The sequence below is a fragment of the Megalobrama amblycephala genome, linkage group LG4 (assembly GCF_018812025.1).
Source record: "Megalobrama amblycephala isolate DHTTF-2021 linkage group LG4, ASM1881202v1, whole genome shotgun sequence".
NCBI classification, from domain to species: domain Eukaryota; kingdom Metazoa; phylum Chordata; class Actinopteri; order Cypriniformes; family Xenocyprididae; genus Megalobrama; species Megalobrama amblycephala.
In genome coordinates, this window is record NC_063047.1 from 19,909,260 (window position 1) to 19,927,366 (window position 18,107).

The window sequence follows — 18,107 nt, forward strand, 5'->3', positions numbered from 1 at the left end:
ACCGCATGTTGATGTACTTGTTTAATATGCAGAATGAGAATCTGGTGGTCCAGCCAGGACAGTGCTGTCCTCAATGTGAGCCAAATCCCTGCATGGAGGCCGGGAATGAGTACAAGGTAAGCCGGAAAACAAATTAGAGAAAGGTAAAATATACACAGAGATCTGAGGACAGAGATATATTGAGAGTGACAGATGTGATAATGCATGTCTGTATTATGGAAGACATTTTGAGGGAGGGGATGGTAAGTGTGGGTTAAAGTGTATTCATCATTCATATTGTGGCAGATGGGTTGAGGGTAGAGCTGGTGTGTGTGATGTGCCTGTTTCACTCATTTATCCACATTTCTCTCTTTACCTTATGTTATCTTTTGTTCCTACCTTCATTGATCACACATAATACATTATTCCCTCAAATAACTTTTCATCTGCTAGCTCTCTTTAAATCTGCACTTTTAGTCTGCTGTATTAACATAATAAAACTGTGAATAAACAAAAATAGCAGTAAATTAAATAAATCATTAGCAGTAAAAATAAAAAAGAATAATAGCACAGTTAAAAGCTAATCAAGTTTATATTCATACATAACTTATACATTTATATTAATTGACTGTATATTTAAGATAGATAAATTAAAGGGGATCTATTATGCAAAATTCGCTTTTACATGGTGTTTGAACATAAATGTGTCGGCAATGTGTGTACATAATCACTCTATAATGATAAAAATCCACCCACTCCTTTTTTTTAAATTCTCATAACATTTCAGCAGTCTCATAGAACAAGTCGTTTTCATTTTCTGTACAATGTGATGTCACTTTGTACAGGCCCCGCCCACGGCGACTATTGACGGACACTGCCGTATTAGCATAGACCCCGCCCTGAGCGAGTTGTACACAGTCCGCCATTATCTCGACGCCGGAGCAGCTGTAACGAAACAAATGTCTCATAAGCGATTGAGGTGTTTTGTTTTTTGATATTAGAGTCATAACAGTCTTCATTTACTCCTGACATCTGAGCTGCTGAAGACGCAGTGGATTAGTTTTATTTTTTAAGGGAATACGGCATAGAACTAATATACAAATGTGATTTCTGTCCCTGCTGTTGACGTTCAGACACAACCAACTGCGTTTGCGAACTTTGTGTGTTTTTGACAACCTTGTGTGTATTTGACAGTTTAAACACAATAAGACATGAAAGAGAAGTTAGTTTAATACTCACAAACAACTGACATCCTATCTTAACACAGTTAAGTCTGGTTTACACTGTATGCATTTCGATTTCAGAGTAAATTATTCTACTGAAACAGCTACTTTACTTTTAATAGAGCAAATAAAATCTAAAGTTGACAAAGGAGGATTAGTTGGTGCTGTATTTTTAGATCTGCGTAAAGCCTTTGATACAGTTAACTATGAAGTTCTCCTTTCTAAACTGTTTAACTTTCAGTTCTCGTCTGACGCTCTAGCGTGGATATCCTCATATTTATCAAATAGAGAACAATGGGTAAAAATTAAAGGGGTTAAGTCCTGTAACTTGCATTATACAATGGGTGTACCCCAAGGATCAGTGTTAGGTCCCTTATTAATCATGTTAATGATCTCCCGCAACAGTGTGAAGGGATACAAGTTTTAGCTTTAGCTTTGAGATGTCATCTGAATTTTGAAATTGAATAGAGACGTTGATGGTATAGCTCACATGGGCTTTGTTGTTTTCCTGTGGGATTTGTGTATTACATAGATTTAAAAACACTGAAGCTATTGATGACATACACCAATGAGCCAAAACATTATAACCACCTGCCTAATATGCTGTTGGCCCTCTGTGTGCTGCCAAAACAGAGCAGAACCGCCCACTCTATGAGTCTAATGGACTCTATAAGACCCCTGAAGGTGTCCTGTGGTATCTGGCATCAAGACGTTAGCAGCAGATCCTTCAAGTCCTGTAATTTGCGAGTTGGAGTTGCAGTGGATCGGACTTGTTTTTTCACCTCATTCTACAGATGCTCAATCAGGTTGAGAACTTGAAGGCCATGGCAACACCTTGAACTCTTCGATATTTTCCTCAAACCATTCCTGAAAAACATGTGCAGTGTGGCAGGGCGCATTATCCTTCTTAAAGAGTTCACTGGCATCAGGGAATGTCATTGTCATGAAGGTGTGTACCTGGTCTTCAATATACATGACATGAAAATGTACGTACATGAATGGCCGGATCCAGGGTTTCCCAGCTGGACATTGCCCGTAGCATCACACTCCTTCCACCAGCTGTCATTCCTCCCACACCATCATCTTTTCTGTGACGTGTGCCACAGTAGACCTTCAGTCGGTTCAGACCAGATGGGATAACCTTATTTGCCCTCACGCATCAATGAGTCTTGGATGCCCAACACCCTGTTGCCCGTTTGTGGTTTTTCCCCTCCTCAGATGACTGTTGGTAAATTCTCACCACTGCTGACCGGGAGAAACCCACAAGCCTTGCCGTTTCAGAGATGCTCCGACCCATTCATCTGGCCATAACAATTTGGCCCTTGTCAAAGTCTCTCAGGTCTTTACTCCCGCCCATTTCTCCTGCATCCAACATGATGACTACGAGAACTGATTGTACGCTTACCATCTAATCAACACAGACCTTGACATGTCTTGGTTGTCAGGAGATGATCATTTTGCACTCCACTTGTGAGTGGTTAAAATGTTCTGGCTCCGCAGTGTATATGTTCCATTGTCACTGAATTCTTTTATTGTGTATGTGTGTGCTTTTAGCATGGTGAGCAGTGGCAGAGGGGCAGCTGTACCACCTGCTTGTGTGATCGCGGTCAGTCCCGCTGTCAAACGGAGAAGTGCCCTCCTCTCCACTGTGATAAGGTCAGCAGAAATCCATTACACCACAACACTTCATGTCAAAGACAGTTAATTAACTAGCAAACTTACCGAGAACACCACATAAGAGAAGTTGTTGGCTAACTGACTAGTATCTTTTACAATTTAGTAGAATCACACTTTGATTCTTGCGATTTATTCTTCTTTAGCCTGAAAATGACCGATTTTTCGTCATCCAGGATTGTTTGCGCCATATATTTCGCATTTGTCTGTTGCTTCAGGGTGTTTTCAATCTCAGTCTTTTGCTTTCATGCAAAATTTATGATCTTATGTAATTGTGCTTTAGAAGAATACTCAGCAGGAACAGACATTTCATTTTTATGTCTTACCTTAATAAGTGTAAAACCTTAAAGAGCGTGAAATCACCCCATGAGATCAGAATGAGAATTTTATGTCTTTTTCATTCATATCTATAATTTAGAGTCCATCTATATGCTAAAAGTTGGCAAAATTCATTTTAGAAGTTATACAGATTTATAACTTATTGTTTTTCTTGTTATCCAAGCTACTGGTATTTTCTTTCAAAATAGGGATGGCTCCTTCAGTAGCTCTCACCAAAACTTCCAAAAGCGTCATCACACTTATATTCTGAGTTAAATAAAAAGTAATCTCTATTTAAAGGATATTTTTAACAATAGATTTTCTTTTGTTTTTACAAACTGAGGCACAAGTCAAAACTGTTTGATGTGTATTAACAAATGTGTGGTATTTTATAATGCTTGCTAACATGTGTTCTTCTCAGGGTCAGACAAAGGTCAAGCGAGCCGGCCAGTGCTGTGAAGATTGTGTCACGTCTAAAGGCAGCTGCCTCTATGAGGGCATCATCCGTTACCATGGCGATATGTGGAACGGCACGGGTTGTGAGTTCTGCATGTGTGAACGGGGTCAGGTGCTATGCCAACGAGTCGAGTGCGCCAGATCAGAGTGCCCACGGGTATGTGTCCAAATTTCGATGCAAAGCCATCAGCAGTGATGCATGCTTGCCCTATTCATTAAAAGATACAATTAACAAGCTCAGCTGGGGGATGCCCTATATACCGTCATTAAAAATGCTGAGAATTATTAGGGCAAAATATACTAGGAGAGTTTAAATCTCGGGGCACATTATCTTTGTGGTCATTTGTCCCGGTTATGAATTATAACTGTATTCAATCAATATATTTTCCGCTTCTCCATTAATCATAAGGAGCTTTGAAAGGTTGAGCACTGTGAAGATTCATCACTTATTAATTGTACTTTTGGCCCAAATCCAGGACAGTCACTGTAAAGGTTATTCTTTAGAGAGGAAACTCTGACTTAAAAGATTTTTGAAGCCCTGTGAACTTCTCTTGGGTTCATGGTAGAGTTCATAATAGACGTTTATTGGAGTATTACACAGAAATTACTCCTATAGATTTAAAATGTGACATATGCAACTATTATACACACTGTAAAAAGTGGTAACATGCAATTATTTGGAGCTATTTTTACTATTATAGGGATGAATACCCCTAAAAAAATGAAAATTCATCATTCATCATTTACTCACCCTCATGTCGTTCCAATCCTCTAAGACTTTTGTTCATCTTTGTAACACAAAATAAGATATTTTTATTGTGAATAAAAGCTTAAACTGAATATGTTATTAATATGAAGTGACCAGGGGCCAGATTTACTAAACGGGGAGCGCAATTCCACAAATGCGTCGATGGGAGTGGCAAGATTTGTGTGCGATCTACTGCTGACGCGCAAATTAAAGAACACAGACACAATCATTTACATATGACCAATGCAATCTAACAAGAGCAGCGCAAATTAGCATTGGGACGCAAATAAGCAGAGCTGATGCTCTCATCAGGTGCGGGTCGACACAGGCGCAACTTGTTAAATGTAATCTGACAAACATGTACACATATATAGGCCTAATATCGTTTGCCAAGCCATGTTGTCCTGTTATATATATTATATATATATATATATATATATATATATATATATAATATATAAATAAATAAATAATCAGGGGCGTTTCCTCCGAGGAGGCAAGGGAGGCAGTGCCTCCTCAAAAAAACTGAATGAGAAAAGTTTAGTGGGTTTAGTGGGGGGTAATTGAGAATGAATGGGGGAAAGTCACGTGAGAGGAGGCAGTGGCTCCATTGCGCTATGATTGGATATGATCGTTTATGATTGGACATGATTGGTTCATGCGATAAATCCTGCCTCTTGTTTTCGTGCGTGTTCTCATCGAATCAGCCTGAATGAAGACAGTGATGGCGTTAATGGGAAGACTAATTAAAAAGTAAGTAAACAATTGTCACTTACATATCACCGCTTTGTGTCATGTCAAAACCAAACTCGAAATGGCCTGAAAACATAATGACTCGGAGGGGGTTTTTAGTGAGCAATCAGCGTGGTGAAATTAAAGATACATTTTCATGTCTGTGACTACTGACCAGTGTGTACAAGCTTGATGACTGCTGAAAATAAATTGACTATTAAAAAGAAAAGCTGAATATTAGTTAATAATAATATAAATAATAGTTTAAATTGTTACTGCCTTTAGTTATTATTTTGGAATAAATGTAAAAATGAGTAAAAACACGAACCTGATGAAATTTATACTTGTTTTTAATAATAGAACATTACATAGTGTAAAAATAACAAAATAGAATTGTATTTGGTCTCTCTTTTTACGTAATGTTAACTTAAAATTGTATAACAGGGACATAAATGTGGACTTTGCCTCCTCATTTTAAAACACCACCGTACACCACTGATATCATTTGCCAAGCCATGTTAGCCAATATATATGTTCGGATAACGTCTTCCTCTGGCATTCCAAAGAAATTAATATGAGTGGAAAATATTTTCTCCCTTCTGCCACGCACTCTCTGTGCCATGCAGCCATGTTGCAAAATGGATAAAGACATGCTTTTTTTGGCGTTAAATAATGCCGCAAATACCAGTAAATTGACGAGCGCAAAGATTAGTAAATCATGTTGCGTGATTCATTTAAATACTCTCCTCCCATAAATTTTGCCTCTGAAAGGGAAACTCCTTCAAATGCATATGCAATAAGGTCAGCTGCAAAAACAACTGCAAAACAAAAATTTTGCACTGCGTGTCTTTAGTAATTCCCAACAGTAGGTTTGCGCTGGCGCAAGCTGTTAGTAAATCTGGCCCATATCTCTTTAAAAGACTTGGATTAAACTGCTCGAATCATGTCTTTTTGTGTGAAAGTTTTGGTTGCATGGACATTCAATGGATGGACAAAAATGATGAAAGAATATTACAAATATCTTGATTTGTGTTGTGAAGATGAACAATGTGAGTGAGTAAATAATGACATTTTTGGGCTGAATTATAGCTTTAAATATAGTTTTGTTGCTGAAAATTTAGTATTCTCACATGAATCACATTATTAGGTGTTTTTTCAGTGCAGTACTGTGAAGTCATAGTAACAGAGCATCTGATTAAACAACTCAGAAACACAACAGATGCTTCTCTGTCATTTTGAAAACATTGATCAAACTGTCTTTCCCTTCTGTAGCTCCATGTTTCACTGACATCTGCTGATCTGCCCGTAAGACCACCACGTCTTTGGCGATCAAACTGTGTTACACAGAAACAACTAAAGATTCTCTCATGAATGTAAATGACTATTGATAACAGCCCCCTATAAAGAACCTCAGAGGTAGACTTGAAAATGTGATGTAATTAGAGATTTGTGGCTCTGTGTGAGACAGCTAATCATTCCCCTGGGGGTGTTTCATCCTGAAATTAAATGAGATAATATTTTACACCTTGTGCCAGGGAGAAAAACTGGTCCATTTGCCTGGGAAGTGCTGCTCAGAGTGTAAGACAACAACCAGTTCCTGTACATATTCACAGCCAGACCAAAAGGTATGAAGCTTTATCTGCCACCTTCTTTAAATCACATTCAGTGCTTTTATATTTTCACATGTAAAATACATGCACTATCGTTCAAAAATATAGTAAAACTGTAATATTGTGGAATATTATTACAATATAAAAAAATATTAAATAATTAAAAATAAAAAAAATCTGTTTTAATATATTATAAAATTATTGTAACCATTGCTGAAAACAGTTGTGCTGCTTGATATACAGGTGCTGGTCATATAATTAGAATATCATCAAAAAGTTGATTTATTTCACTAATTCCATTCAAAAAGTGAAACTTGTATATTATATTCATTCATTACACACAGACTGATATATTTCAAATGTTTATTTCTTTTAATTTTGATGATTATAACTGACAACTAAGGAAAATCCCAAATTCAGTGAAAAGGTTCAATATTGAAGACACCTGGTGCCACACTCTAATCAGCTAATTAACTCAAAACACCTGCAAAGGCCTTTAAATGGTCTCTCAGTCTAGTTCTGTAGGCTACACAATCATGGGGAAGACTGCTGACTTGACAGTTGTCCAAAAGACGACCATTGACACCTTGCACAAGGAGGGCAAGACACAAAAGGTCATTGCAAAAGAGGCTGGCTGTTCACAGAGCTCTGTGTCCAAGCACATTAATAGAGAGGCGAAGGGAAGGAAAAGATGTGGTAGAAAAAAGTGTACAAGCAACAGGGATAACCGCACCCTGGAGAGGATTGTGAAACAAAACCCATTCAAAAATGTGGGGGAGATTCACAAAGAGTGGACTGCAGCTGGAGTCAGTGCTTCAAGAACCACTACGCACAGACGTATGCAAGACATGGGTTTCAGCTGTCGCATTCTTTGTGTCAAGCCACCCTTGAACAACAGACAGCATCAGAAGCCTCTGAAGACAAAAAGGATTGGACTGCTGCTGTGTGGTCCAAAGTTATGTTCTCTGATGGAATTAAATTTTGCATTTCCTTTGGAAATCAGGGTCCCAGAGTCTGGAGGAAGAGAGGAGAGGCACACAATCCACGTTGCTTGAGGTCCAGTGTAAAGTTTCCACAGTCAGTGATGGTTTGGGGTGCCATGTCATCTGCTGGTGTTGGTCCACTGTGTTTTCTGAGGTCCAAGGTCAACGCAGCCGTATACCAGGAAGTTTTAGAGCACTTCATACTTCCTGCTGCTGACCAACTTTATGGAGATGCAGATTTCATTTTCCAACAGGACTTGGCACCTGCACACAGTGCCAAAGCTACCAGTACCTGGTTTAAGGACCATGGTATCCCTGTTCTTAATTGGCCAGCAAACTCGCCTGACCGTAACCCCATAGAAAATCTATGGGGTATTGTGAAGAGGAAGATGCAATATGCCAGACCCAGCAATGCAGAAGAGCTGAAGGCCACTATCAGAGCAGCCTGGGCTCTCATAACACCTGAGCAGTGCCACAGACTGATCGACTCAATGCCACGCTGCATTGCTGCAGTAATTCAGGCAAAAGGAGCCCCAACTAAGTATTGAGTGCTGTACATGCTCATACTTTTCATGTTCATACTTTTCAGTTGGCCAAGATTTCTAAAAATCCTTTCTTTGTATTGGTCTTAAGTAATATTCTAATTTTCTGAGATACTGAATTTGGGATTTTCCTTAGTTGTCAGTTATAATCATCAAAATGAAAAGAAATAAACATTTGAAATATATCAGTCTGTGTGTAATGAATGAATATAATATACAAGTTTCACTTTTTGAATGGAATTAGTGAAATAAATCAACTTTTTGATGATATTCTAATTATATGACCAGCACCTGTATTTGTGAAATCCGATTCTTTGCTGAATCGAAAGTTCAAAAGAAGAGCATTTGTTTCAAATAGAATTTTTTGTAACATTATAAATTGTCTTTACTGTCACTTTTGATCAATTTAATGTTTCCTTGCTGAATAAAAGTTTAAATTTCTTTAAACTGAACCCAACTTTTTGAACAATAGTTTACAATGAGCTGTTGATAGCAAGTAAATCAATACCACAATCAATCAATCTGACTGTCTTTGTCGATTTAGGGGCAGAAAGCCAACGTTAAGAGTTTTAGACGCCTCACTGTAAGTAAACATGAAAACTTGGCTTTGCCAGATTAATAAATACTATACTATTATAACAGATTTTTTGTCCACTGTACTTGTATTTTGTCTTGTTTGAATCTTTTGTGTGTCTGGTCTCAGAATCTGGAGAGTGTTAGAGAGGGGCCGTGTCGTGAGTGCCAGTGTCAGGAGGGTCACGTGACCTGTTATCAGCACTCCTGTCCCACCTGTCCATTGGGAACTCTAACTCTACCGCACCGTGAGCAATGCTGTCCGGATTGCAATCCAGGTGAGACCTGCATATATGTTTCTGTTGAATTACAAGCTACTGTCGTTAATTACAATGCTCTCTTATGAATATGTTCTAATCAAATCAGTGAAATTGGGGTTATACTATGAATTAGAGAAAGGAAATGTAATTTATTTACATCTAAAGAACATTACATTATCTGTTCGCGGTTTAACAGCGTTTCTTTATATAATTAAAAAGCATTTTTGAATTGCATTCTAAAAATCTTTCTTTATCAGTCCTCCAAGGAACAATTCCTTAGCCATAAAATAAAATATAGTTGATCTCAGTGGGAGAGAGATGAGAGCTATAGTATTAGATTATATTCTGGTTTGATAACGTGGTTATTCAGCTCTGCAGCACCCATGAGACTCGAGTCTGCTCTATATACTAAATTTCCCTGGTGACTTCAAGAGAGGCTGTGGGAAGGAACATACATCTTTCTCCTTCTCTTTCTCTTGGAAAAGACCACAGAGAGAAAAACAGAATATGTCTGTGTTTACATTTTGCTTATATATATATATATATATATATATATATATATATATATATATATATATATATATATATATATATATATATATATACGTATACTGTATGTTTATCTGAAGAGACGGTGCAAATTGTTTGGAGATTTATATGTGCGTGGGTTGACCGTTTGGCATCTCTGTGTTTATGCTTATAAGATGAGATTATGCTAATGTAGCCTCTAACACAGCAGTCAAATAGTATATCTTCTCTTACACTTTGGACAGGAATTCAGTTGTTCTGTTTTTTAGAAGAAAAAGAACACTCTTTTCCCTTCTATATTTAACAGCACTATATTATTAATCACATATGGTAAGTAGCAGCTGCATGGTGATAGCGTTTGTTAGCTGGTTAATGCCCAGATTTTATCAACACGGCAAAGGCAATGTGTATGCATTCACAGCCACATAACCATTTGTTAACTTGACTGCCTGTTGTGAGGAACAGAAGGAGCCCAGCATCAGTGTTTTATCAGATAGATTGTCTGAGACATAATGACTTGCAGTGTTACTCTGAGAAACACTGTGATTCCGAAGGATTTACTTGGTAGTGACCGTATTATAATACATTTGCACTCAAAACAAGTAGATTTTTCAAATCGATGGAAAGTCTCAAAGGTCATTCTGGTAAAAAATGTTTACTTCAACTGGAAAATGGAGAGTAGGATAGTTTTTCACCAAGAGTTATCGATTCACACACACCAAAGTATTTAATTAAAAGTGATTTATGGGGGAATGTCAGAAAATAATATAGACTTAATGCTTTCATTTTCTTCCTCTGGATATGAGTCTGGCCTTGTGCTTGCCGTCCGCACCAAAAATTTTGAATGACCATCAAATAATCACCACTGCACCTTTAATTGCCCTATTTCTGCCCTCATGGGCAGAGCCAGAAACCTGCAACCCAAAGTCCTTAGCAAGGGATTTACCAGCTCATTAGAGACTGTGTAATTAATTCTTGTGCCATGTAATGGTGCCAAAGGGAACTATAGTTGGAGACTCGAGTTTCATTTGGACCATGTGGAGAAGTTATGAGTGCTTTATTTGAACACCAAAGACTGGGTGGGAGATTTGGGGGTTCATTTGCATAAATATAGATGAAATTATCATGACGTCACACAACAAGCAACCACGATTTCAGGTGCTTCACGCAAGCAGCAGTTGTAATGGTTTGTTATGCATTGTATAATGTAATAATATTTGTTAATGTTAAAATTATATAAATGGTTTAGAGTGAAGAAAAACATACACTACCATTCAAAAATTTGGGATTGGTAAGATTTTTTTTTTTTTTTCTGAAAGAAATTGATGTTTATTCAGCAAGCACACATTAAATTGATCAAAACTGACAGTAAATACATTTTGTAAGCTTTCTATTCATCACAGAATCCTGCAAAAAATATATCCCGTTTCCACAAAAATATTAAGAAGCACAACTTTTTTTCAACATTGAAAATAGTAAGAAATCAGCATATTAGAATGATTTCTGAAGGATCATGTTACACTGAAGACTGGAGAAATAAGTGAGATGTATCGACATCACTTGAAAGAATAGAGAGTCTCTGCTAAGGCATTAAGCAATAGACTGAATCGCTCGTCTGAGTGAAGTCCGTGCACAAGCCAAAACATAATGTTCCCCAACTGATAACATTGGCAACGAACACTCAGTATGATTTAAAAATCAACACATTTAAGCGCCAGATCGCCTCTTATTTAACACAAATGAACTTCAACTTCATGTGTTTCATTTGCATTAGGTATATCCGTGCAGTGAGATCAAAAAAGTGGTGGGGACAATATCGACCTTGGCAAAAAGTGGCATTTCGTGGTTTGTGCAATGTCTTAGTGAAACACAAATTTATTGTGATACTTTAGCTGCAGGTTAAAGGATTAGTCCACTTTCAAATAAAATTTTCCTGATAATTTACTCACCCCCATGTCATCCAAGATGTTCATGTCTTTCTTTCTTCAGTCGAAAAGAAATTAAGGTTTTTGATGAAAACATTCCAGGATTTTTCTCCTTATAGTGGACTTCAATGGCCTCCAGACGGTTGAAGGTCAAAATTACAGTTTCAGTGCGGCTTCAAAGGGCTTTAAATGATACCAGATGAGGAATAAGGGTCTTATCTAGCGAAACGATCAGTCATTTTCGAAAAATTTTTTAAATGTCTATGCTTTATATAAACAAATTGGCCTTCTAAGTGCCTCTGTCAAAACTGCGTTTCCGTATTCTCCAAAAAGCCATTTACATTTTTTTTCGAAAATGACTGATCATTTCGCTAGATAAGACCCTTATTCCTCGTCTGGTATCGTTTAAAGCCATTTGAAGCTGCACTGAAACTGTCATTTTGACCTTCAACCGTCTGGAGGCCATTGAAGTCCACTATAAGGAGAAAAATCCTGGAATGTTTTCATCAAAAACCTTAATTTCTTTTCGACTGAAGAAAGAAATACATGAACATCTTGGATGACATGGGGGTGAGTAAATTATCAGGAAAAGTTTATTTGAAAGTGGACTAATCCTTTAATCGGGTCTTTCTTATAAGAGCAGAGGTGATGATAATGATGACCAAAGTCTGTGAATGATCGTAATTTGTTGAAATGAGTGCTTGTAAATGGTAACTTCATCTGTCCTCTGAGGTGTTTGGCTATGCTTTTTGTGTGTGTCTGCAGGAGTGCAGTGTCACGAGGACTGTTTGACATGCTCTGGCACACCAGATCACTGTAGCAGCTGTCAGGACCCTACCGCCCTGTTAATGAATGGACGCTGTCTGCAGTCATGTCCTGAAGGCTTTTTCGCTCAGGGCAAAGTTTGTGCAGGTATAAACAAACTTTTTTTTTTAATTCAGTTTTACCACTGTATTTCTGCAGCCTGCGCTTGATTTGTTTCTTGAATTGCTGTTCTTCACCTGACTTCCTTTCTCACTTTTATCCTCCTCCTTCTATTTTACCACCAACATTCATACACTTCTGGCCTTAAAATATTTTTACACCATGGTATTTTAAATCCTCAAAACGCCCTGTGTTTTTTTGTAACTTCCATAAATAGCTAATCCTATAGCTTTGTTGGTGTGTGTGTGTGTGTGTGTGTGTGTGTGTGTACTGTATGTGGATGTGCATGTACATGCACATGAGTCATGTTTGTCACAGTCATTTCAACAAGTCAAAACACAGACCGGATCCAACACTGGAATTTCCCCTCACTTTATAGCATCTTTGACAAAATCCTACAGTCACTCTTTAAAAGCTGATGTACAAACTCTCACACGCACTATTTTCAATTACAGTCTCATTGCTTTTGTGCCCTGCTTTTGCGTAGTGTTTTACCGCAAACTGTATCCCCCAACCCCTATCACCCGTCTTATTCTCTTTCTGCCAGCCTGCCAGCCATCATGTGCCACCTGTGAGAATGACTTTGAATGCACAGCGTGTGGTGGGTCCTTTCTCCTCAGTGGCAGGCAATGTGTGACCACCTGTGAAAGAGGTCTGTTCCAGGACCACACACGCTGTCTCAGTAAGTCAGCTGCAGTTTACATTTCATTCACTTTTATTGTCTTGACTTTCTGTGATACTGTTTACTTTTGTTGTATTTTTATAATGCTTTCTTATTAATGTTAAAGAAAGTGCATGTATTGTATTGTGAAAACTTCAGCAGCTTTAATACAGTTATGTGAAAAAGTTAAGACACCCTATTGAATTCCATGGTTTTCTGTATCAGAAAAAAAAGTTTTCTGTATCATAATAATAAAAAAAAAATCATATGGTCCTTGGCAGATCTTAAAAAATTGTAAAATAAAACCTCAGATACACAACAACACATGACATATCACACAGTGTCATTATTTGTTTAGCAAAAATAAAGCCAAAATGGAAAAGCCATGGGTAACAAAGTTAGGACACCCTTACTGTTAACATAGGAATTTTAGAGGGTAAGTAACAGTCAGGCACTGCTAATCAAATGCCTTTGATGAACTGATCACCAGCAAGTGTGATCACCTCTATAAAAGCTTAAGTTCTGGCAGTTTGAGTGTCTGGAGACTTCAGATGTGTGTTAACACAATGCCAAGGAGGAAAGACATCAGCAATGATCTTAGAGAAGCAATTGTTGCTGCCATCAATTTGGGAAGGGTTACAGGGCCATATCAAAACAGTTTGAAGTCCATCATTTACATTGAGGAAGATTATTCACAAGTGGAAAACATTCAAAACAGACACCAGTCTTCCCAGGAGTGGATTTCCCAGCAAATTCACCCTAAGATCAGACTGTGTAATGCTCAGAGAAATTGCAGACAGCCAAGAGCTACACCTCAGAATCTACAGGCCTCAGTTAAAATGTTAAATGTTAAAGTTCATGCCAGTACAATTAGAAAATGTTTGGAAGGGTTTCCAGGTGAAAGCCAATTCTCTCTTAAAAAACATGGCAGCACGGCTTAGGTTTGCAAAGTTGCTTCTGAACAAACCACAAGACTTCTGGAACAATGTCCTTTGGACAGATGAGGACAGATGAGACCAAACTGGAGATGTTTGGCCATAATGCACAGCACCAAGTTTGGTGGAAACCAAAAGAGCATATCAGCACAAACACCTCATACCAAAAGTCAAGCATGTGGGTATAGGGCTGATGATTTTAGGCCTGTTTTTTAGGCATGGGCATCTCACAATCATTGCATCGACCATGAACTTCTCTGTATACCAGATTATTCTAGAGTCAAATGTGAGATCATCCATCTTACAGCTAAAGCTTGGGTCATGTAACTGGACAATGATCTGAAGATTGCAGAATGGATGAAAAAGAAAAGAATCAAGGTGTTGCAATTACCTAGTCTGGGTAAACCCAGCCTTATCTGCCGGCGATTTGATTTCGCTCGGCAACTCAGTCTGGAAACCCGTGCATTCATTTCTGCTGCGCTGTTACACTTTTGCGGGAACCAATCACAGACTGGCTTATCCACCTTGCTCGCTATTGGTGGGTATAACACGATGACGATAGAGAAGCGACGGCAAGCAGCTTTCAAACTCTGATCTACCTGTCTCTTGCACGACCGTCACTCCAAAATAACAATGCACAATCACAGTGACGCCGATTGTGTTAAGCATTTACCTTATCTGAGAGAAATGTAGCAGAGCGCTGATCCGACAGTCTCTTCTTAGGAAGATTACAAAAAGCGATTAATGACACACAATGATTCTCTGCTGTTATTTTGGTGGTTTGCTTCACGATGTGAGTACAGGACTCTTTTACTTCAATGCCCCTTGATGGTAGACAATATTTTTTATTATTTGCTCTATATGTTTCGTCTCCCTGCTTCTTGAATCTCGCGCCGCCTGAGCTGACTGGAATTCTTTTTTGGTTGTCATGACAATGACGTAGTTTAGGGCGGCTATATTCCGCGTTCATTTACACTGAACCAGAACAGTATCAGAGTCGCCTTTTAACCTCTCGACGATGCTGAATGACTTCTTTAGTTAGCAAACAAATTGCTCGAGTGGGTGTAGATACCGACCACTTTCATGTTTTTTTGCACAACCTGCAAAAATCGCTCAATGCCATTGCTGCTTCTGCAAACCGCGGATCAATGCTACAAACCAATAACATTACAAACTAACCCTGCGTCTCAATCAGCTCCCTAGTTCCCTAGGTCGTGAATCAGTATTTCATGCAAGTGAATGTGGCTGATTCCCTGATCAGTGCCCTGACTACTGAAATAGGGCTGATTGAGACACACGGTAAACCTGTCTGGAGTTTTCGCATCGCTCTGAAAAGTACGTCACCCGGATCGTTGATCTGATTGGTTGAAGGACTATCCAATTGCGTAACTAATGCTGGTTGATCACGCCTCTTGTGCAGTAGGAAATACATAGCAAACTCCCCAGACCAATGTTCAATTTTAAATTGAGCTTGATCTGGTGATAGCCAGACTAGCAATGACCCAGTCGAAGTCCAGACCTCAACCCGACTGAAAAGCTGTGGCAAGAGCTGTGCATAGACAAAGGTCCACAAATCGCAATAAACTGGAGCAACATTGTAAAGAAGAATGGGCCAAAATTCCTCCAGAATGATGTGAGAGACTGATAAAGTCATATAGAAAATGATTACTTAAAGTTATTGCTGCTAAAAGTGGATCTACAGGCATTCGAATCATAATATGTCCTAAATTTATCACCCATGTTTTTTCCATATTGGCTTTATTTTTGTTCAATAAATAATGACATGGTGTGATATGTTACGTTTTATTTTCCAAATTTTAAAACCTGCCAAGCACTAGATGATTTTTTATTATGTCCTGATATGGAAAACCATGGAATTCAATAGGGTGTCCTAACTTTTTCACATGTCTGTATATATTAAAGAATGTTACTTCCATTATTAATATTTAAAATTTAGATAATTTATGTAAATATACACTACTTTTCGAAAGGTGATTCTTGATATTTGATACTTTTTTTTTCAGCAAGGGTGCATTAAATTGATCAAAATAAATATTCAGTAAAGACATTTATAATGTTATATAAAGCAGCATATTACAATGATTTCTGATTGTGAAAGGATCATGTGACACTGATCATGTGACAAATTCAGCTTGGCCATCACAGAAATAAATTACATTTTATATATGTTAAAATAAAATTATATTACAGTTAGTGTTCAAGTATCATCTGCCATTTCCTTTAGAAGATTTTCTTCTGCTTCTTACAGAATTTCATTATTAAATACATTTTTTTTTTTATTGCTAAAAAATTATAAATGGGAAATGAAGTTTCATTTACTTCCTTGATCATCAAAAGTGCCCCCAGATTACATTTTGATTTGGAATTATTGTTGTACAACATTTTGCATCATGTTAGCTTTAAAAGGTCAATTTCTTCTTTGCTATTAAAGCCAGATGGAGCATTACTGCACCTGCAGTGCATTCACTCCTTGCATATGAATCAACCTCAAGATGTAGGTACCTGGTATTGTCAAGATACCTGTCTATAGCAATCCAATCTGGAGGGAATCGTGCATTAGTCTGGTCTGTGACTGGGAGCACTAGACTGTACAGCAATTACCCCAGTCCCCACTCTCATTCAATTTCACACTTTAATAAGCCTTTCTTTAAGATTGGACCGTATTGTTCTACAAGGGACAAGATGGAGAAGAAATATCCAGCTTAGGTTGAGCCTATTATGGTGGATGTAGCAAGAATGAGTCTTACTGAGGGATTGAATGAGGAAGATTTTCTTTTTGGTCAAGTATTTAAGGATTCATTCTCTTATTTTACTCTCTCACTGAGTGCAAATGCAAATGTGTAAGAAGTTAATTAGTTATGCCAAAAAAATAGAGGGAATCTCGAGGAAGCCCTCAGATGTTCCTTCATCTTTATTTCCCTTTTCTCTCTCTCTCTGTCTGTGCCTTTCTCACTTTCTCTTTCTCATTTTAAATAATGCTATAATGTAGGTTACATTTTTTGTTTATTATATCTCATGTATCACATTGTTATTATGAAACTAATGAAAAACAGACAATACCAAACACGTTTTACATGGTGCCACTACTTGGATATATTCAAATTTATCCTTTCACATCTGCAGTGTTTCAAGAAGTCATGTAAAACCTTAAAGAGTTGTGCTGACAGACATGCCCAAGTGTGCTGTCACTAATTTTTCTAGCATGCCAAGCTTTTCCAAACCTACTAAACATGGTTAGCTACATCTCTTGTTCACACACTGTTGTTGGCTGTCAAAATATTTTGGTCCCATTCCAGCTTCTCAGGATTCTGGGCCAGTTTGGTGCCAGTGTGTGAGTCTGTGGAGAGGTGCCATGTTGAGCCATGAATGTTTCACACTGGGCGCCATGCCCAGACCCGTAGTTTAATCCTGAGCACTAGATTCGCACAAAGAATAAGAGAAGGTGTCTTGTGACCTTATTGCTGTACAAAATAATTAGAGACTGTTTTCACAGATTCTGTGGTGTTCATAACAATTTCTAATAATTAATAATTCATAAATAACAATTAAGTACAAGTATTTTAAAGGTGGGGTAAGCCGGCCCGCTCGCTGCTGGAAGGAGAGCCGAGTGCACTGACAATGACGCTAAACACCTCATTCTCTAGCGGTTGTCAGTGTGCAGTGGTTTTCACTATCTGGCCACTGTTACACACGCAATGCGAGTGGATGTCTGTTTATCACAGCTGACACGCAATAAAATAATGCTTCGCAAAAAAATATAGCACAGGTGAAGAACGAACGTCAAGGAAGCACAAAAAAAGGAAAGAACGTACAGTACACAAGAGTTAATACAAACAAGAGTTTGTTGTTAGTCGCCAACAGCACAGCAGCTCCAGACAATCAATAACACTCAAACCCAGTGTTACTCATGTGTGGAGCAGAATCAAAGCAGCCTCCGTGTCTGTTTTCAGGCCTTCCCACTCAGCTCTCTCCAGCACTGGAAAGCTTTTCTAATATTAACGTGTGTCCTAAAGCG

General features: G+C 38.1%; 1 protein-coding gene across 2 annotated transcripts in view; it reads left to right on the forward strand.

Annotated features, from left to right (window-relative positions):
* The window catches only part of fras1 (Fraser extracellular matrix complex subunit 1), a 131,573-nt gene that overhangs the window by 39,502 nt on the left and 73,964 nt on the right, over positions 1 to 18,107 (forward strand). For both annotated transcript variants that reach the window (XM_048188165.1, XM_048188166.1), the window contains exons 7-14: positions 33 to 116; positions 2,757 to 2,858; positions 3,616 to 3,807; positions 6,666 to 6,755; positions 8,810 to 8,848; positions 8,969 to 9,116; positions 12,317 to 12,463; positions 13,023 to 13,157. In XM_048188165.1, coding sequence (XP_048044122.1) covers positions 33 to 116; positions 2,757 to 2,858; positions 3,616 to 3,807; positions 6,666 to 6,755; positions 8,810 to 8,848; positions 8,969 to 9,116; positions 12,317 to 12,463; positions 13,023 to 13,157 — 937 coding nt within the window. The remainder of the gene's footprint in view (positions 1 to 32; positions 117 to 2,756; positions 2,859 to 3,615; positions 3,808 to 6,665; positions 6,756 to 8,809; positions 8,849 to 8,968; positions 9,117 to 12,316; positions 12,464 to 13,022; positions 13,158 to 18,107) is intronic.